At 33.8% G+C, this 18,970-nt stretch overlaps 4 protein-coding genes across 4 annotated transcripts; all 4 read left to right on the plus strand.

Annotated features, from left to right (window-relative positions):
- The first annotated feature begins 339 nt into the window (after positions 1-339).
- LOC125827847 (serpin-ZX-like) lies at positions 340-2,095 on the plus strand. Its single transcript, XM_049507192.1, has 2 exons — positions 340-816; positions 1,182-2,095. The coding sequence occupies exons 1-2, from the start codon at positions 424-426 to the stop codon at positions 1,959-1,961; spliced, it is 1,173 nt and encodes a 390-aa protein (XP_049363149.1). The 5' UTR covers positions 340-423; the 3' UTR covers positions 1,962-2,095.
- A 439-nt stretch (positions 2,096-2,534) lies between these two features.
- LOC125827837 (serpin-ZX-like) lies at positions 2,535-4,494 on the plus strand. The gene is made up of 2 exons (XM_049507184.1): positions 2,535-3,083; positions 3,438-4,494. Exons 1-2 carry the CDS (start codon positions 2,691-2,693, stop codon positions 4,215-4,217), a joined length of 1,173 nt encoding a protein of 390 aa, XP_049363141.1. The 5' UTR covers positions 2,535-2,690; the 3' UTR covers positions 4,218-4,494.
- Positions 4,495-5,062: 568 nt separating this feature from the next.
- LOC125827840 (serpin-ZX-like) lies at positions 5,063-6,971 on the plus strand. The gene is made up of 3 exons (XM_049507188.1): positions 5,063-5,440; positions 6,052-6,678; positions 6,724-6,971. Exons 1-3 carry the CDS (start codon positions 5,141-5,143, stop codon positions 6,829-6,831), a joined length of 1,035 nt encoding a protein of 344 aa, XP_049363145.1. The 5' UTR covers positions 5,063-5,140; the 3' UTR covers positions 6,832-6,971.
- An 826-nt stretch (positions 6,972-7,797) lies between these two features.
- Positions 7,798-10,566, plus strand: LOC125827746 (serpin-ZX-like). Its single transcript, XM_049507070.1, has 2 exons — positions 7,798-8,292; positions 9,567-10,566. Exons 1-2 carry the CDS (start codon positions 7,900-7,902, stop codon positions 10,344-10,346), a joined length of 1,173 nt encoding a protein of 390 aa, XP_049363027.1. The 5' UTR covers positions 7,798-7,899; the 3' UTR covers positions 10,347-10,566.
- Positions 10,567-18,970: the final 8,404 nt, after the last annotated feature.

Raw genomic sequence — 18,970 nt, forward strand, 5'->3', positions numbered from 1 at the left:
CATTTAAAAATGTAAGAAAAATAAATTTTAAATAAATGCATGTGAAGTTTATTTAGATTTTAGGCCTCTAATTAAGATTTCGCTTTAGGCCTCCGATTACGTTGAGCCGCCCCTGGCTTCGGAAACAACAGGTTGATAACTCTGAAGTCACCCCTGGTGGGACATGCTCTACTTTCCTTCTCCGTGTTATTTTGGTGTTGTTTCCGTCTAACACCTTCTGTTGGTCCCAATCAATCAACATTGACCATATAATAATTGATTTTTGTTGTGGAAAGTCAGTGCTACTCGTTCCTTCCATTGATTACTTCCTGTGTACTGAATCAATTCCTGTACAGTATATAAATTCTTGCAAAGCTTTCAGCCTTGTGATCATTCATTCTACTCACTAAGCCTCCTTCTTCTTCTACTTGTTCGTGTGCAAATATGGATCTTCACGAGTCAGTCTCCAGCCAGACGGATATTTCTTTCATGCTTGCTAAGCATGTTTTCTCCAACGCAGTTAAAGGCCATACCAACCTGGTGCTTTCTCCTCTCTCAATTCAAATAGTTCTTGGCCTTATTGTTGCTGGCTCTAATGGACCTACTCAGGATCAGCTACTCTCTTTCCTCAAGTCCAAATCCATTGATGAGCTCAACTCTCTTTATTCACATATTGTCAGTGTCGTCTTTGCTGATGGTAGCCCCAATGGAGGTCCGCGATTGTCCATTGCTAATGGCATTTGGATCGACCAAAGGCTGCCTTTAAAGCCTTCTTTCAAGCAGGTCGTGGATAATGTTTACAAGGCGGCTTCAGAGTATGTTGATTTTCAAAATAAGGTTAGGCCTTATTCTTTCATTCAAATATTAATCTCTCCACTTCAATTTGTTTGTCTTACTTTTTAAGCCTCTAAACGAAGGGAGCCTTAGCATGGCTGGTAAAGTTGTTGTCGTGTGACCAGAGGAGGTCATCAGATCAATCTGTGAAAACAGTTTCTTGCAGAAATGCAAGATACAACTGTGTGAAATAGACTCTTATGGTCTAGCCTTTCACTGTACCATGCGCATCAGGGGAGCTTAGTGCACCGATTTCCCTTTTATAAGCCTCCAAACGTTGTTATGTGATATGAATACTAATGACTGCAATTAATAATATGAAATATCTAATTATATCATTCCATGTTTGTCTTGCCAATTTGATTAAGGCTGCTGAGGTTGCCGATCAAGTCAATCAGTGGACTAAAATGAAGACAAATGGTCTCATCCAACAGATTCTTGATCGTGATGCAGTGGACAACATGACAAGGTTGATCTTGGCCAATGCACTATATTTCAAAGGTGAATGGAATGAGAAGTTCGATATTTCAGAAACAAAAGACCACGAGTTCCATCTCCTCGATGGACTGCCTATTCGAGCACCCTTCATGACTAGCAAGAAGAAGCAGTACATAGCAGCATTTAATGGCTTTAAAGTATTGAGGCTTCCTTATAAACAGGGCACAGATACGCGTTGCTTCTCAATGTACTTCATTCTTCCAGATGCACATGATGGATTACCCGCTTTATTTGACAAAATCAGTACAGAACCTGGATTCTTAAATCACCGCGTTCCGTTAAGAAAAGTTAGTGTGAGCAAGTTTCTTATCCCTAAATTCAAAATAACTTTCGAGTTTGAAGCTTCCGACATTCTAAAGGGACTTGGCCTAACGTTACCTTTCTGCGGTGGTGGTCTCACTGAGATGGTTGATTCCACTTTACCTGAGAATCTATCTGTTTCAAAAGTTTTTCACAAGTCTTTCATTGAGGTAAATGAGGAAGGCACCGAAGCTGCAGCTGTTACCGCTAGTGTAATAATGACTACGTCTTTTATAATTGAGAAAGAAATCGACTTTGTTGCTGACCATCCATTCCTGTTCCTTATAAGAGACAACACTACTGGTGTTGTGTTGTTCATAGGGAGCGTGCTGAATCCTCTAACTGGTTAATTAGACCATATTGCATGATTATATAAAACTTTGTAAAGGAAAGTTTACAGTTTCCTCACTTGTGTTTCTGTTTGATGAGAGATGCTATGTATCTAAATAACCAGTTTCCTGGTTTGTGTATTATTTTGATGAGATCTTGTACTGTCTTTGGCACCTTATATAATTGAGTCTTCTATGCTTAATATGTGTGTGTGTATTTCAATATGATATAGAGTTTAAGAAAAAACTTAGAAGATTTTACTCTAGATTTGATTCTCATTTATGTCATTTACTTGGCTTTTCCTACATAATATTTTCATTTACTTTTAACATGTATGCATAGAACTTTCGAAATGAATGTAAAGGTAAATTATCAATAAGCAATTGTTTGATGGAGCTTTCATAATTGTTTAGGTCACAGTATTACTTAATTAGTATAACGTATATGTCAACCCCTGGTGGGACATGCTCTACTTTCCTTCTCCGTGTTATTTTTCGTGTTGTTTCCATCTAACAGCTTCTGTTGGCCCCAATCAATCAACATTGCTGACCATATAATAATTGAGTTTTGTTGTGGAAAGTCAGTGCTACGTGTTCCTTCCATTGATTACTTCCTGTGTACTGAATCAATTCAAATGCAAAACCCCACCTGTTAAGTAACAGTATAGTATATAAATTCTTGCAAAGCTTTCAACTTTGTGATCATTCATTCTACTCACTAAGCCTCCTTCTTCTTGTTCGTGTGCAAATATGGATCTTCACGAGTCAATCACCAGCCAGACAGATATTTCTTTCATGTTTGCTAAGCATGTTTTCTCCAACGCAGTTAAAGGCGATACAAACCTGGTGCTTTCTCCTCTCTCAATTCAAATAGTTCTTGGCCTTATTGCTGCTGGTTCTAATGGACCTACTCAGGATCAGCTTCTCTGTTTCCTCAAGTCCAGATCCATCGATGAGCTCAACTCTCTTTATTCACATATTGCCAGTGTCGTCTTTGCTGATGGCAGCCCCAATGGAGGTCCGCGATTGTCCGTTGCTAATAGTATTTGGATCGACCAAAGGCTGCCTTTAAAGCCTTCTTTCAAGCAGGTTGTCGATAATGTTTACAAGGCTGCTTCAGAGTATGTTGATTTTCAAAACAAGGTTAGGCCTTTATTAATTTCATTTCATTCAAATATTACTCTCTCCGCTTCAATTTGTTTGTCTTACTTTTTAAGCATCCAAACGAAGGGAGCCTTGGTGTGGCTGGTAAAGTTGTTGTCATGTGACCAGGAGGTCATCGGATTAAGCTGTGAAAATGCAAGATACAACTGCGTGAAATAGACTCTTATGGTCTAGCCTTTCACTGTACCACGCGCATCAGGGGAGCTTAGTGCACCGATTTCCCTTTTATAAGCCTCCAAACGTTGTTATGTGATATGAATACTAATGACTGCAATTAATAATATGAAATGTCTAATTCTGTCATTCCATGTTTGTCTTGCCAATTTGATTAAGACTGCTGAAGTTGTCAATCAAGTCAACCAGTGGACTAAAATGAAGACAAATGGTCTCATCCAACAGATTCTTGATCGTGATGCAGTGGACAACATGACAAGGCTGATCTTGGCCAATGCACTATATTTCAAAGGTGAATGGAATGAGAAGTTTGATGCTTCAGAAACAAAAGACCACGAGTTCCATCTCCTCGATGGACTGCCTAGTCGAGCACCCTTCATGACTAGCAAGAAGAAGCAGTACATAGCAGAATTTAATGGCTTTAAAGTATTGAGGCTTCCTTATAAACAGGGAACAGATACGCGTTGCTTCTCAATGTACTTCATTCTTCCAGATGCACATGATGGATTACCCGCTTTATTTGACAAAATCAGTACAGAACCTCGATTCTTAAATCACCACGTTCCGTTTAGAAAAGTGAGTGTGGGCAAGTTTCTTATCCCTAAATTCAAAATAACTTTCGAGTTTGAAGCTTCCGACATTCTAAAGTGTCTTGGACTCACGTTACCTTTTTGCGATGGTGGTCTCACTGAGATGGTTGATTCTACTTTACCTGAGAATCTATCTGTTTCAAAAGTTTTTCACAAGTCCTTCATTGAGGTAAATGAGGAAGGCACCGAAGCTGCAGCTGTTACGGTTACTCTAATAATTCCATTGTCCTTGTTTATTGAGAAGGAAATCGACTTTGTTGCTGATCATCCATTCCTGTTCCTTATAAAAGATGAATCTACTGGTGTCGTATTGTTCCTTGGGAGGGTAATGAATCCTCTAGCTGGTTAGCCCTACTCAACCAACGAAGAAGAGTGAAGTGGTGAAAACACTCCAAACTTGACGTGAATCATTACTTTCGTCCATGATGCCTAGTACTAATTAAAACACCCCTAGGCTTGACTAACGTAATAATTCATGTCAAGTTTGTTTTTAAGTTTGAGTTTCGAGAGAACGAATTAAGGCAACGTGAATTGTCAATCTTTCATAGAAATTTCATTTGTGCTTAATTTGTTTGTTCATTTTGATATGATTTAAAGTTTGAAAGTAATAAAAAGTTTTTTATATATACTCTGTTTATGAAGTTAAAGTTTCATTCAAACATACAATTTGGATTTTAAAATTTTAATTTTATGGTTTTAAACATGTAGTGTTGTAAAAGAAAAGGTTATTCTTTTATAAATAGATTAAAAAGGAAAGTAGATCATTCTTTTTTAAACGGACAAGAAAAAAAAAAAATTGGAAAATTAAGTAAAGGCGTCGGTTGAAAGCGTAGTGTAAGTATTACTCCACTTTTCATGCATCCAATTATAATCACAAAACACGGTATTAATTAGCACAAACGCTAATCAACTCCTACATAACTAAAATCAGCTAATTAGAGGCGTTTAATTATCAATCCTGCGTATGTTAAAAGCAAATAATTAACCCATACCTTAAATTTAATTAATTACAGTAGAAAAATAAACAGTAGCGTAAGTATTACGAGCACGTTATTAACACAACGCTAACCAACTCCTATATAAAGAGTCGTCTCTCTCAACTTCAATTTCATTCATCACACAAAAAAAGTTATGGATTTCAGTTCTCAGTTCAACTTTATGCATCGCCGCGCATTGCTTCAAAAGCAGAGCCACGTTTCTTCCATTCTCGCAAAGCATTTATTCTTCAACAACTATGGAAAACCCGATTACGATCTGTCTAAAAATGCAAATATGGTGTTTTCTCCACTCTCAATTCAAATTGTTCTCGGCCTTATTGCTTCTGGATCCAGTGGTGCTACATTGGATCAATTGTTGAGTTTTCTCAAATTTAACTCTGTTGAAGAACTTAACTCTGTTTATGCTCGGGTTATTGCTGATGTTTTAGCCGATGGAAGCCCTATGGGAGGTCCTCGTTTGTCCGTTGCTAATGGAGCTTGGATTGATCAAACTCTCTCGTTTAAGCATTCTTTCAAACAGGTTATGGACAATGTTTATAAGGCTGCTGCAGCTTCTGTTGATATTCGGTACAAGGTAATTCGTCTTAATCCTTCACTCATTAGAAAAATTAATTGCATACATGTAATATTTGATATTATGTGATACTTCTCTCCATACCAAATTTATGAGGCATCTTTCGAATTTTGAAAAATCAAACAAGATTTATAGTACGTTTTAGTTTTTACATAGTCTTTGAATATGTGATTTTATGTCAAAATTGAAAAGTTTTGACTCTCGATGAGTATAAGCACATTAGAAATGTTGGATATTACGTGATAATACTCCCCTTGGCACCTTTTGGAACAAGTTTTCCTTTACCTCGATTTTTTAACATACCTTGTAAAATGTTTTGAATTGTTAGTTATTGTGATTTAATGTAGTTCTTACGTATATAGTCGGTAATATATTTGTAAAGTTTATGTCAAAAAAATTAATAATTTCATGTCCAAATTCACATTAAAATTGAAAAGCTTGACTCTCGAAGTAGAAAGTGGGCCACATAATAAAATATTATGAGCATGATGGTTTACAGAATATGAACAAATGAACCTAATGTGCATATAGGAGATCTTGTTTATTTCTCTTAATTTCAGCTATATTCTGTTAATAGGCTGCTAATTTTATGTTCTCTGTTTGTTATTAAGGCTGATGAGGTTGCTGCTGAAGTCAATAAGTGGGCTGAAGAGAAAACAAATGGTCTCATCAAACAGATTCTTCCTCCTGATGTAGTCACTGGCGGGACTCAGCTGATCTTGGTGAATGCACTATATTTCAAAGGAGCCTGGAATGAGAAATTTGATGCTTCAGATACGAAAGATCACGAGTTCCATCTCCTCAATGGAGGATCTGTTCAAGCACCCTTAATGACCAGCCGAAAATGGCAATATGTGAAGGTGTTTGATGGTTTCAAAGTGTTAAAGCTTCCTTATAAACAGGGTGAGGACAAGCGATTTCTCAGCATGTATATGTTACTCCCAGATGCACGTGATGGATTACCAGCTTTACTGGAGAAAATTAGTTCAGAACCTGGATGTTTAGATCAACATATTCCGTTAACAAAAGTTAGAGTGCGCAAGTTTCTTATCCCTAAGTTCAATATATCTTTTGGACTTGAAGCTTCTAATGTTCTAAAGGGACTCGGCCTCACATTACCTTTTACTGCCGGTCTCACTGAGATGGTGGGCGAGAATTTGCCTCTGGTAGTTACACATGTTTTTCACAAGTCGTTTATTGAAGTGAACGAGGAAGGTACAGAAGCTGCAGCTGTTACTGTAGCTATGAATACGTTTGGGTGCTCATTGACGATGGTTAAAGAGGAGGAGATAGACTTTGTTGCTGATCATCCCTTCTTGTTCCTTGTGAAAGATGAGACTGCTGGTGCTGTTTTGTTCATGGGGACTCTGTTGAATCCTCTTGTTGTTTAGCATGTTGCTTCACTACTTCCATTCATCAATTTTAGTTAGTTACTTTGATGTTACCTTTATTTTAGTATGAATTTCATATTGTCTCAACTACAGAAGCTGTCCCTCAGTTTGTTTGTATTCAAGTTTGTTCTTCATTTTTCTCTTTGGTTGTCATTTGTTATAACTTATAAGTAGTATTTGATCGACTCCCCTGAGTCCTGACCAAGATGGTCAAGCTGGTAAGTCCGATCAAGTTGGACTCACAAGCTTCTAAGCTAGCAAACTTTGAAAATGGAAGTGTACGTGACAAAAGACAAATTTATACTGTCCTCGGTCCAAAAACATAATACATGTCATGTTTAGTTTTGAGACGAAACTAATGAATAATTGGCATGTATAGTATGCAAGTCAATCCGGCAAAAGAATATAAATTAATTAAAAACTAAGGGTTTGCTTACACTTTAACCCCACAAGCTTTACTTAGGAGATCGGAGTGAGGTTAATGTTTTTTTAACAAAAATATGAAGGCAGATACAAAGAAAATATTGAATGGTATATAATTATTTTGTTCCGGTTAAGTACTAACAATTAGCCTATTTACGAATATGAATGATAGTGAGATGGTTGTAAATTCTTATCCTGAATCATACCAAAATGAAAAAAGAACAAATAGTCTAGACTCTAATGATTTCCCTACCTTCATAAACTCATAGGAGATTGTATATTATTATGATGTCAAAATACTAATCTAATCCACATATCAAATAATTGCTTTAAAAATATAATAACTTAAATAATAACACACTAAAATCAACAATATGTATAAATCCATAAACTAGCCCGAACACCACTATTATAATAATCAATCTCAAATGCTTCGACAAACTAATTTAAACGAAGATAACATTATTCCATTCTATAAACAATTTTCTTTTGTCCTTTTGATAACGTGGTACAAATTCCATACTTCTATGCTAAGTATTGACTTTTAATACTATTTCAATCTTCAAAACGTGTATCTACTGTACCATTTCTTTTTCTGTTGACTCTTAAAATTCTTCACACACAAACTCAAAAATCTCCATAGCAATGGACCTTCAAGAATCAATCAGCAACCAAACAGGCGTATCCTTAACACTAGCCAAGCATGTTTTCTCCACTGAGGTTAAAGGGGACACCAACATGGTCTTCTCCCCTTTGTCGATCCATGTAGTGTTGGGTCTCATAGCAGCGGGTTCAAATGGCCCGACCCGTGACCAATTGCTCAGTTTCCTCAAATCGAAGTCTACTGATGAACTCAACTCTCTTTCTTCTCAGATTGTTTCGGTTGTCTTTGCTGATGGTAGCCCTAGTGGTGGGCCTCGCCTTTCGGTTGCTAATAGCGTCTGGGTTGAACAGACTTTGCCTCTTAAGCATTCTTTCAAACAGATTGTGGACAATGTTTATAAGGCTACTTCTTCTTCTGTTGATTTTCAGAAAAAGGTTAGATTTTTAACACCCCATTTGTATTTACTTATTTTGTTTCAAACATAATTGATTCATTCAGTTAAGAAATGCTTGATGGGATAACTGTTATATGAGGAGATCTGTTGAATTTGGAGTTGTTTATGGGGAAATTTTGATGCTATTCAGCTCCAAGTACTACCTCCGTTTTAATTTGTTTGTCTGTTTTAACTTGATACGGAGTTAAAGAAGTAGTAACAAATGGTGGAAACTAAACCAGTAAACAAGGGAAATAAAATAACAAAAACTCCTAAAATGGTGGAAACAAAAAATACAACCTATGCAATAAAACAAGTACTAACAAATGGCGAAGAAAGGAGCTTTTTGGAAGCTGTATGGTGAGAGCGTCAGCCAACTGGTCGGAACTAGGAAGTTGGTTTCTTGATGACCAACAAACTCAAGTAAGGCCAAGAAAAATAACGTAACCTGTGGTGGAATTTCGGTCAGTGAGTTTACCAGCCCAGTCAGGATCAGAAAACACCGAGAGATTTAGACTGGTGCTTGGAGCAATTTGAATGCCATAGTTAGCAGTGCTTTTGAGTTATGGAATGAGGCGTTTAACAGTCTTCCAGTGAGCATCAGATGGAGCATGCATAAATTGAGACAATTTGTTCACCGAGTAAGAAACATCAGGCCTAGTAAAAGACAAGTATTGCAACTTTCCACTTACTTTCCTGTATTCGATAGCCTCAGGAGATGCAGGATCAACCGAAGTGGTCCTGTTTCTTATTTTGTTACATAAGAAATTCAGTGTGCTTAATGTTCATGTTCGAGGGATTGTCATTTCTACTTTTAGCTAAGATTAGACTTTTAGTGCACTTCATCTTTTTGACATTGGAAATTTAGCGGCTTCGGCTTTTATCTTTATCTGTACCTTTTCCTTTTAGCTGGAGACTGAACTATGAACAGATGGGGTATGCATTTACATTACTGATAACCAGCAGGCCAATAAATGGTGTCTCATACATTTTCACTATGCTTATCATTCACTTTAATCTCAAATACTGATGTATTGCTACCTTCTTTGGAGATCGAAGAAGTTCTACATTCATTGCTTAAAAAACTGGCTATACTCTTCAAACATTTCTATTTCTCTGCAGCCTTAGCATGGATAGTTTTACTGACCTATATAAACATTAGTCACCCAGCAGTTGGAGCTGGACTCATATTAAAAGGATAGCATTGAAGTAAATAAAAATTAAAAAGAATCCTTTTGAAGAAGTTTTTATTACAAAATTTTGGATGATTTGTAGGCTGTTGAGGTTGCCAGTCAAGTGAATCAATGGGCTGAAAAGGAAACAAGTGGGCTTATCAAAGAAATACTTCCAGCTGACTCAGTTGACAGCTCAACAAGACTTGTGTTTGCAAATGCATTGTACTTTAAAGGAGCCTGGGATGAGAAGTTTGATGCATCAGTGACCAAGGAAAGTGAGTTCCACCTTCTCAATGGAACATCTATTCAAGTGCCCTTCATGACTAGCAAGACGAAGCAGTATGTAAAAGCTTTTGATGGTTTCAAGGTGTTGGGTCTTCCGTATAAACAAGGTGAGGATAGGCGTCGTTTCTCCATGTACTTCTTTCTGCCTGATGCCAATGATGGACTGCCAGCTTTGGTAGACAAGGTCAGTTCCGAATCCCAATTCTTGGAGCGACACCTTCCATATCAAAAGGCTGGAGTCGGTGAATTCCGTATCCCCAAATTTAAAATATCGTTTGGATTTGAAGCTTCCAACATTCTGAAAGGGCTTGGCCTGGTATTGCCTTTCTCTGGTGATGGCCTCACTGAGATGGTGGACTCCCCTGTTGGCCGTAACCTTTATGTTTCTAGCATCTTTCACAAATCCTTCATTGAGGTAAATGAAGAGGGAACAGAAGCTGCAGCTGCAACTGCTGGTGTTGTTAAACTAAGAGGATTGCTGGTCGAAGAGAAAGTAGACTTCATTGCTGATCATCCATATCTCTTCCTGATTAGAGAAGATGCAACAGGCGTGGTACTGTTTGTTGGTAGTGTGCTTAATCCTCTTGCAGAGTAAGTCGTATTCCACTATATGAAGGTTGATATATGTTGTTTGTATCTTCTTTGTATCCCTCGGACTACTTTAGTACCCAGAGTTAGCTCAAACCACCTCCCTGTCCTTCTATCTTACCAATACTGTGAGTAAAATTTGCCAACTGCTCTTTGTACGTTTGAAGTTCAGTGTGACTTGTAATGCCCTACAGTGTACTATGAAATAATTGACATCAAAGGTCTGTAATACTTCAATTTAGATGTATAATATTTATTTCAAAATGGCCTCATCTAAAGCAAGTTATAAATTGCTACTAGCACACACCATCTAAATTTGAAAAAAATGGTCTAAACCCCCCCCCCCCCCCAACCTATACCCAAAATCTCAACTACACACTCCAACTTTACGGGTGTTCTATTACCTCCCTGAACTTCATATTTCTCTATTTTCTACACACTTAAACGCTGACATGTCATAGGAGGTGTTCTCACCTCCTTTAGGCGCGTTAGAAGGTGAATTTTGACGAAAATTTTCTCTTTCTCCAACAGTCATCTTCCCCACCCTTCAAAAAACCATTGTTTCTTCTTCCCCACCATTAACTCTTGTTCCTTTTAGAAAAAAATCACGATTTTCTCTCAAAAATAAGTAGGGTTTAGTTATTTAAGTTCATTTCTACTTCAAATCTTGAATTTAGGGTTTGTAATCTGCTCTAATTTCTTATTTAGGTCTCTAATTTGAATTTTGAATTTTGAATTTTCTCAAAATTCATCAAAAATGGCAAATGAAAACTCGAATAAGCTTTGTATGGATGAATCAGACCCAAAATTAGTTGATAACTACGAAATCAAGTTCAAAATACACAGCAAAATCCTTCGATCATCAAGTTCAAAATACACAGCAAATGGTGAAGGAGATAAAAAGGAAAAAAGGATATTTTTTGGATCTTTTACGTTTTAGGAGGGAAATGGGGAAAAAACAAAAATTGGGAGTTGAAGAGGTGAGGGATCCGGCGCGTGCAATCACGTGGATTATTTGTTTGGTTTATGTGTTGAGGTCAGCGTTTAAGTGTGTAGAAAATAGAGAAATATGAAGTTTAGGGGTAATAGAACACTCGTGAAGTTGGAGTGTGTAGTTGGAATTTCGGGTACAGGCTGGGAGAATTTAAACCATTTTCTCTACTATTTACAAGTCTTTACTTGTTATAGCCTCTTGTTCTTTATCACAGTATCTTGCAGTAAGTTGGTTTTAATCATCAATGAAGTCCATAATTTAAACAAGAAAGGAACATAACATATTGCAGTCTTAAATATCCATTTAAAAGAGCTTCAGAAAGTCACTTTCTTTGTCAAAGAAAAGTAAACTTTTCAAAAATAACAACTATTACACTTGAGTCATCATTTGAGAAATCAACCCCAAAGTTTAGTGTTGCTCTCCTTCACTTCTTTAAACTTTATTGTAGTGAATTTTATTTGAAGATCTCTAGTTACAAACTTTTCACTCCTTGTCAAATGTGAACTATAAATAAATGGCAAAAGAGGCTATTTATGGAATTTGAGTATCATTATACCTTATAAAAGCAAATCAAATACCACACGACTTGAATTGAATTGATATAATTAGTGCATGTGTATGTGAGCAAAGGCCGGTGCCGACCTTTTAGTACTACTACTTTTCAAGTGACATTTGTGTTTTGACTTTTAGATGAATTTTCAATTATCCCATCAAATATTTTTCTTCAAAAGAAATTATGCCTCACATTTTTATTTTATTTGTTGGAGTTTTTATTAAATATTTTCAAAAGACTGATTTTTAAAAAAAAAAATTAAGAAAAAAATATCAAAGATGATAATATTTAATTCCTATCATCATCAATGCTATTAATTTAATTTACTTCCTTCCCTTAATCTCATCAATATTAATTTTATTTATATTGTTTCCTTAAATCACTTTTTTTCTTTATATTTTCTATTAAAGTTTCATATTTTTTTAATTAAATTTTATCAATATTCACGAAATTTTCCCTTAAATAAAATTATTCTTCCAAAATAAAATATGCCTCAAATTTTTGTTTTATTTTATGGAGTTCTTTTTTTAATTTCTAAAGACTGATTTTTTTAGAAAAAGTAAGAAAATATATCAAGAATGACCATATTTAATTCCTATTATAATAAATGCTATTGTTTTCTTTTACTTCTGTAACACCCCAGAAAATTTTTGAACTAAGACTCGAACCGTTCTTCGTAGTGAGTGAGATTTTACCAAGGAGTTTAAAATTTCTTAAGTGTTAAGGTCACTAGATGTAGAACCTTGAGTTTCAAAAAGAATTAAATTGGAAATAGCAAAATCTGAAATTTTACAAGTTATGCTTAAGTATGAGTTTTGGGTCGACTTCAAACAACTATAACTCCTAGCTCAGGATGAATTAGGTGTGCTACCAGATACCGTAGTGAAGATCTTTGAATTATCTTTCCAACGCCGTGGAGTTTGCTATGTTTCGAGGTCGGATGAGTGAGATATGGCCTTTTGAAGATAGGCTGTCCAGTTAAGGAAGGTTAGCCGAAAATAGAGAAGGGTATTTTGGTCTTTTCCTTACCCAATCAGATTTAATTCAATTTTAGTAATATTTTAAGGGTCTAATCCTATTAGGTTCAGTTTTATAATCCTAAAATTAGCCTAGGGTTTTAGTTGAGAGTTCAAGAAGAGAAAAGAAGAGAGAAGAGGAGAAAAGAGGAGAGGATCAAGCGTTCGTCGAGATTCTTGCGTGTTGTAGCGGATTTTCGCCATGGGTTTGATCCCTAAGAGGTATGTAAGCTTCCATAGTGTTGGGTTCTTTCACCCACACGCCAATCATGATTTATTCAGCGTAATTTCGTTCTTGAAATTTAAAGATTAGAGTTCTTGATGAGTTCTTAATAAGTGTTCTTGAAGTTTCATTAAGTTTTAATGTAAGATTCTGCTTAGGTCAACTTTAAACGACCATATCTCTTAGAATATTAAGAGTTACGTGAGCCATAACCTATCCAATTAAAGGTAATTGAATCTACTTTCCAACCCCACCAGTTTCACGTCAATCCAATATCTGAGTAAAATATTAGTAACCTATACAGTGCTGTTACGAATTAGCCGACGAGAAAATATTGAAAATAATTGTTTTTGTCTTTTTACCTCCAAGAAAACCATCAACGAATTTCTTGACTAATTAAAAAGCTCAAAACAATCAGATTTTTCATCTTCACTAATGAAAATCATAATTCTTGGCCATAGAGATTTCAAGAAAACTAATTCAAGAATCTCAAGAAAGGTTTTCTTGATTGTTTACCTTCAAGCTAGGGTTTCAAGGCTTCTAATCAAGTTCTTCTTCAAGATTCTTCAAGAATCTTGTTCTTCTAGGTATGTAAGGCTATCATAGTGTTGGACTAGTTCGTCCTCACGCCCTACATCTACTTTCAGATTAGAAAAAGAGTAATCTAGGATACTTTCCCTAGATTTGAGTATTCTTGAGATAAGTTGATTTTGAGTTCTTGAATTCATGTTTCTTTTAAAAGTTCTATTCCTAATTATCGAATAGCTATATTGTTATTGAGATCCTTCATATCATGAATCATAACTCTTGAATTCATAATTCAAATTCAAGAGAGAGTTAAGAGTAGAGTTCAAGGAAGCCTTTGAATTCAATTCTGAATCCTTTGAGATCCATCATCGATTTGAGTTAAATTTTGAGAAAGTAAGTATGAGAATGAGAAGAGTTGTACATGAATTTCTTATTGATATTTTGACCCTTGAGTCGAGTCGTTCATGCCCATAAACTCCGCATGCACGTCGTAAGTTGAGCATCCTTTAGAGAAGTGGTGTCTTCAAGTTCTAAGCCTTTTAAGTATTGAGTTTCTAACCCCTTTGAGATTATATTTCTAATCATGGGACTATTACATGTTATCCATGAAGTCCTTGAGTTGAATTGTTCATGCCCATAATTTCGCATGAACATTATAAGTCGAACAGTCTTGAGATGAGAGGTATCTTTGAGTCATTGAGTTGAGTAGTTCATGCTCATAATTCCGCATGAACTCTGAGTTGAGCATTCTTGAAATGAGTAGTATTATTGAAGTTCTTGAGTTCCAAGTATTTGAGTTCTATCTATAGTTATTGAAAACCTTGCATTAAGTAGTTCATGTCCATAATTCGGTATGAACCATATTTTAAGAAGTCTTTTACAAACGTTTTAACTTTGTTTTAAGACTTAAGTTTTGAGTTCAGTAAAGAGTAAAGAGTAAAGTTTGAAGTCCTTTTCTTCAAAAGTATATGGGGACTAAGTATTCCCAAAGAGTTTATAAATGTTTTCACATTTAAATAAGAACAGAAACTGAGATTTCCAAAGGGCCTTCGGGCTAGTTTTCAGAAAAGAGTAATAGCTTTCTAAATGAAACAAGTAGGGAAACTGAGATTTCCAAGATAGCCTTTGAGCTAAGTTTTTGAGCAATTATCTTAAATCAGCAGAAAGAAGTATGTTTTTAAAACATAAGAGCTAGTATATTTTTGGGAGTAGTATTGAGCACCGATATGGGGAAAAGTTCAGACAACTCACAGCCCCCATAAACCATGTAGCCATCATGGGTAGAAAAGGGTCATACTTTTTAGATGAACCTTTTTCACATAGACTAGTGGATCCATTAGTAGTCCAGGTCCTATACCTTTGGCCGGGTATAGGATGCGCTGGCAGCGTGAGGTAGATCGTTGTATCATCACTATAGCTCTTATGTGATGGTTGTCGGTTAGAGAAACTCCCACAGAAATTATTGTATTTTTATATACATTTCAGAGTTATGTTGTATCCTTGCATACACACAGATTTGACAGCATGTTTTTAAACAATTTGTTTCTTTATATTGCACTTGTTTTAAATTGCTTTATATTGAAATGAGTTCAGTCATATTTAGTTGAGTATTCAAAGTTGAGTATCCAGAGTTGAGTATCCAGAGTCGAATATCATATCTTTGAGTCGAATATCATATCCTTGAGTTGAGTATCTTATCCTTGAGTACTTTTGAGTTGAGTAAGTTTGAGTAGTTTTGAGTACCCTTGAGTCTTCCTTGAGTTGAGTAAGTTTGAGAAGAGGTAAGTATGTTTCATTTCTATCAAGTTTCAAGCTTATGTTTATGTTTTAGAATTCCTCTTACATGCTCGTACATTCCACGTACTGAGCCATTTAGCCTGCATCTTTTCATGATGCAGACACATGTATTCAAGATCATCAACAGGAGCTTCGTTGATACATCCGAGAGTTCGAGTTAGCTATGGTGAGCCTCCTTGCTTTCAGAGGATTTCATTTACCTTTCAGTTATATCAATTGTTAGGATGTCGTGGGTCTTGTCCCGACTTCCATCTTTATCAGTTAGAGGCTTCATAGATAGTCAGTACAGTTGAGAAGTTTGTATCATTTATTTTATTAAATGTTTTAAAGACTAAAGTTGCCTTTTTATGGCGAGTTGTATATATTTTATTATACAGAGTTTTCTTTGGACTTAAAGTTTGTATTTAAGTTTTATGAACTTTTATTTCAGTTTTTAAGCTTTGTATGCTTGAATCAGTTTTCCGCTTGTAGTCAGCCAGGATGATGGTTCGCTTGGGGACCAGCAATGGTCTTCGAGTGCCGGCCACGTCCAGGGTGTAGGCTCGGATCGTGACAACTTCTTTCCTTAATCTCATCATTAATGTAATTTATATTATTTCCTTAAATCACTTATTTTTCTCTTCTTTTTTTGTTATTATTATAACTTCATAAAAATTGCAAAAAACATTTACAGAATTTTGTTTGCCTTTTTGAATTTTTAGATCATTTCTTTTGCTAAAAGATCTTTATCTCTCCTTTATTTATATATATATCAAATTAGTATAGAATAATTATTCTACAAGTTTCTTTCTTTTTAAATTTTCTCTTATTTTTTTATGTTTCTTTACTTAAAGTTTATTTTTTTATTTATCTTCAATTAATTAAAATTTACTGCTGACATTATTTCTTTTCAACTTATTTATTTTACTAATTTCTTTCTTCTTTTCACTTATATTTTTATTAAAATGATTTCTCAGAAATAAAGTTATTCTTTCAAAAGAAATTATGCCTCACATTTTTATTTTATTTGTTGGAGCTTTTTATTAAAAATTTCAAAAGACTGATTTTTAAAATAAAATTAAGAAAAAATATCAAAGATGACAATATTTAATTCCTATCATCATCAATGCTATTAAAATTTACTTCCTTCCCTTAATCTCATCAATATTAATTTTATTTATATTGTTTCCTTAAATCACTTTTTTTCTTTATATTTTCTATTAAATTTTTATATTTTTTTAAATTAAATTTTATCAACATTTACAAAATTTTCCCTTAAATAAAATTATTCTTCCAAAATAAAATATTCCTCAATTTTTTTTATTTTTTTTTTGAAGTTCTTTTTTTAATTTCTAAAGACTGATTTTTTTAGAAAAAGTAAGAAAATATATCAGGAATGACCATATTTAATTCCTATTATCATCATCAATGTTATTGATTTCTCTTACTTCTTTCCTTAATCTCATCATTAATGTTATTTATATTATTTCCTTAAATCACTTTTTTTTTAATATTATTATTATAACTTCATAAAAATTGCAAAAAAAAATTACAGAATTTTATTTGCCTTTTTGAATTTTTAGATCATTTCTTTTACTAAAAGATCTTTATAGTAATTGATATCAAATTAGGAGAGAATAAGTATTCTACAAATTTCTTTCTTTTTTAATTTTATCTTTTATTTTATGTTTCTTTACTTAAAGTTTATTTTTTTTTATCTTCAATTAATTAAAATTTACGGCTGACATTATTTCTTTCAGTTTATTTATTCTACTTCTTTCTTCTTTTACTTTGTCTTATTTTTTTGTGTCTTTAATTAAAATTTATTTTATTTTAATTTTTTCAATATTTTCGACACTTTTCTTATATTTTTATTAAATAATTTCTCAGAAATAAAGTCATTCTTTCAAAAAAGATTATGCTTCAAATTTTATTTTATATATTGCAGTTTTTAATAAAAAAAATCAAAAGACTAAAGCTCAAAATTAATCAAATTTAAATTTTACTTTATCTCTCCGAAATAAAAAGAGAGTAGCAAAATGATAAATTTTCATCAATAATATTTTATAATATTAAAAGATACTTAAAAGAACTATAGTAGTAAAAATAAGTTTTAAATTTTTAATTAATAATAAATTTATAAAACGATCATTCACTTTGCGCGAAGCGCGAACAAGTTCATTACTTATAACTAAACGTAGAAACTCAAATTGAGTAAAAATAGCAAAAGTTAGTAAAAGGGTAATAGTATAGTAATATATATAATATATGATCAAATAATGTGAATAATAATATATAATAAGTGAGATCCAAAGTACAAAGAATTCTAAGGACACATTTAGCCGCAGTTGTTCCCACACACCATACGAATACCACGTGCTGGCGTGAAGTTTCAAACCGTATTATTTACCCAATTTGGAGCTATTTTTGTTGCAAATTTACCATTTAATACCATTACTAACATTGTCATGAAATTAATAGGAAAGAAGTTTTGAAAACACTCTGAACTTAACGTAAATTATTAGTTTCGTCCCTGAATAATGTTGGAAAATTATATGCACTAGGGATATTCATGGTTTGGATAAAAACCGATCCAAACCGAAAAACCAAACCAAACCGATAAAATAAAACCGATTTTATTTGGGTTTGGTTTGATTTGGTTTGGTTTTAGATTTTTGAAAACCAGCAGTATTTGGTTTGGTTATGGTTTTATTCAAAAAAATTGAAGAAATAACCGAATCAAACCGATAAATTATATACATATATTTTATTAATATACATACTTAATATATTGTTTTATAAACAATTTTGAAGATCTTATATATGTTTTCATTAAAATTTCTTTATACTTTAGTTATTGAAAGCAAGAATGCCCAAGGTGAAAACATTTATCTTATTGATTTCATGAGTGTTTATGACAATTCTATGTGAGACTGAAAATGTTATTGTCTCTTTCTTCTAGGTCAATATAGTGAATTTTAAAGTTTTATTGATAGTAAATGTAGTGATCGAAAGTTCGGTAATTTAAGTCATTCTAACTATTTTTTGTTTTGAATGGATTGTTGTCATTTTTTTCACTTTTTGAATGAATTGTTTTTTTTTTATTTTTGTGTATGGTTAATAACCGAATAACCAAACCAAACCAAATCGAAACCGATAACCACCAAACCGATAAATCTATATTATATTTGGTTTGATTTGGTTTTAATAATTTTAAAATCGATTAAGTTGGTCTGATTTTGATTTTGACCAATAACCGATCTAAACCGACTCGTGAACACCCCTAATATGCACAGTGAAAATATATCAGAATTTTACTACTTATATGAATAATAGATAATCAAATATCTCTAAACTTGGCCAGAATTTAGGAATGTATGCTCATGTAACAAGATTGACGGTGTATTTAAGTTTAATCAAATAAAAAAATATTTTTATGACTGCCAATAATAATTCACGTGTGCATTTAAGTTCATCGTTCATTTCAGGTGTCACATCAAATATTTAATTTGATTAATGCTAAGATATGTTTTGAGAATTT

The sequence above is a fragment of the Solanum verrucosum genome, unplaced genomic scaffold (assembly GCF_900185275.1).
Source record: "Solanum verrucosum unplaced genomic scaffold, falcon-dt-bn FXZP01000064.1, whole genome shotgun sequence".
Taxonomy (NCBI): domain Eukaryota; kingdom Viridiplantae; phylum Streptophyta; class Magnoliopsida; order Solanales; family Solanaceae; genus Solanum; species Solanum verrucosum.

Coding starts and splice junctions, on each gene's coding strand:
- LOC125827837 (XM_049507184.1), top strand. CDS start 2,691: ATGGATCTTCACGAGTCAATCACCAGCCAGACAGATATTTCTTTCATG. Junction 3,084..3,437: donor ATGTTGATTTTCAAAACAAG/GTTAGGCCTTTA, acceptor AATTTGATTAAG/ACTGCTGAAGTTGTCAATCA.
- LOC125827746 (XM_049507070.1), top strand. CDS start 7,900: ATGGACCTTCAAGAATCAATCAGCAACCAAACAGGCGTATCCTTAACA. Junction 8,293..9,566: donor CTGTTGATTTTCAGAAAAAG/GTTAGATTTTTA, acceptor GATGATTTGTAG/GCTGTTGAGGTTGCCAGTCA.
- LOC125827840 (XM_049507188.1), top strand. CDS start 5,141: ATGGTGTTTTCTCCACTCTCAATTCAAATTGTTCTCGGCCTTATTGCT. Junction 5,441..6,051: donor CTGTTGATATTCGGTACAAG/GTAATTCGTCTT, acceptor TTTGTTATTAAG/GCTGATGAGGTTGCTGCTGA. Junction 6,679..6,723: donor CAGAAGCTGCAGCTGTTACT/GTAGCTATGAAT, acceptor ATGGTTAAAGAG/GAGGAGATAGACTTTGTTGC.
- LOC125827847 (XM_049507192.1), top strand. CDS start 424: ATGGATCTTCACGAGTCAGTCTCCAGCCAGACGGATATTTCTTTCATG. Junction 817..1,181: donor ATGTTGATTTTCAAAATAAG/GTTAGGCCTTAT, acceptor AATTTGATTAAG/GCTGCTGAGGTTGCCGATCA.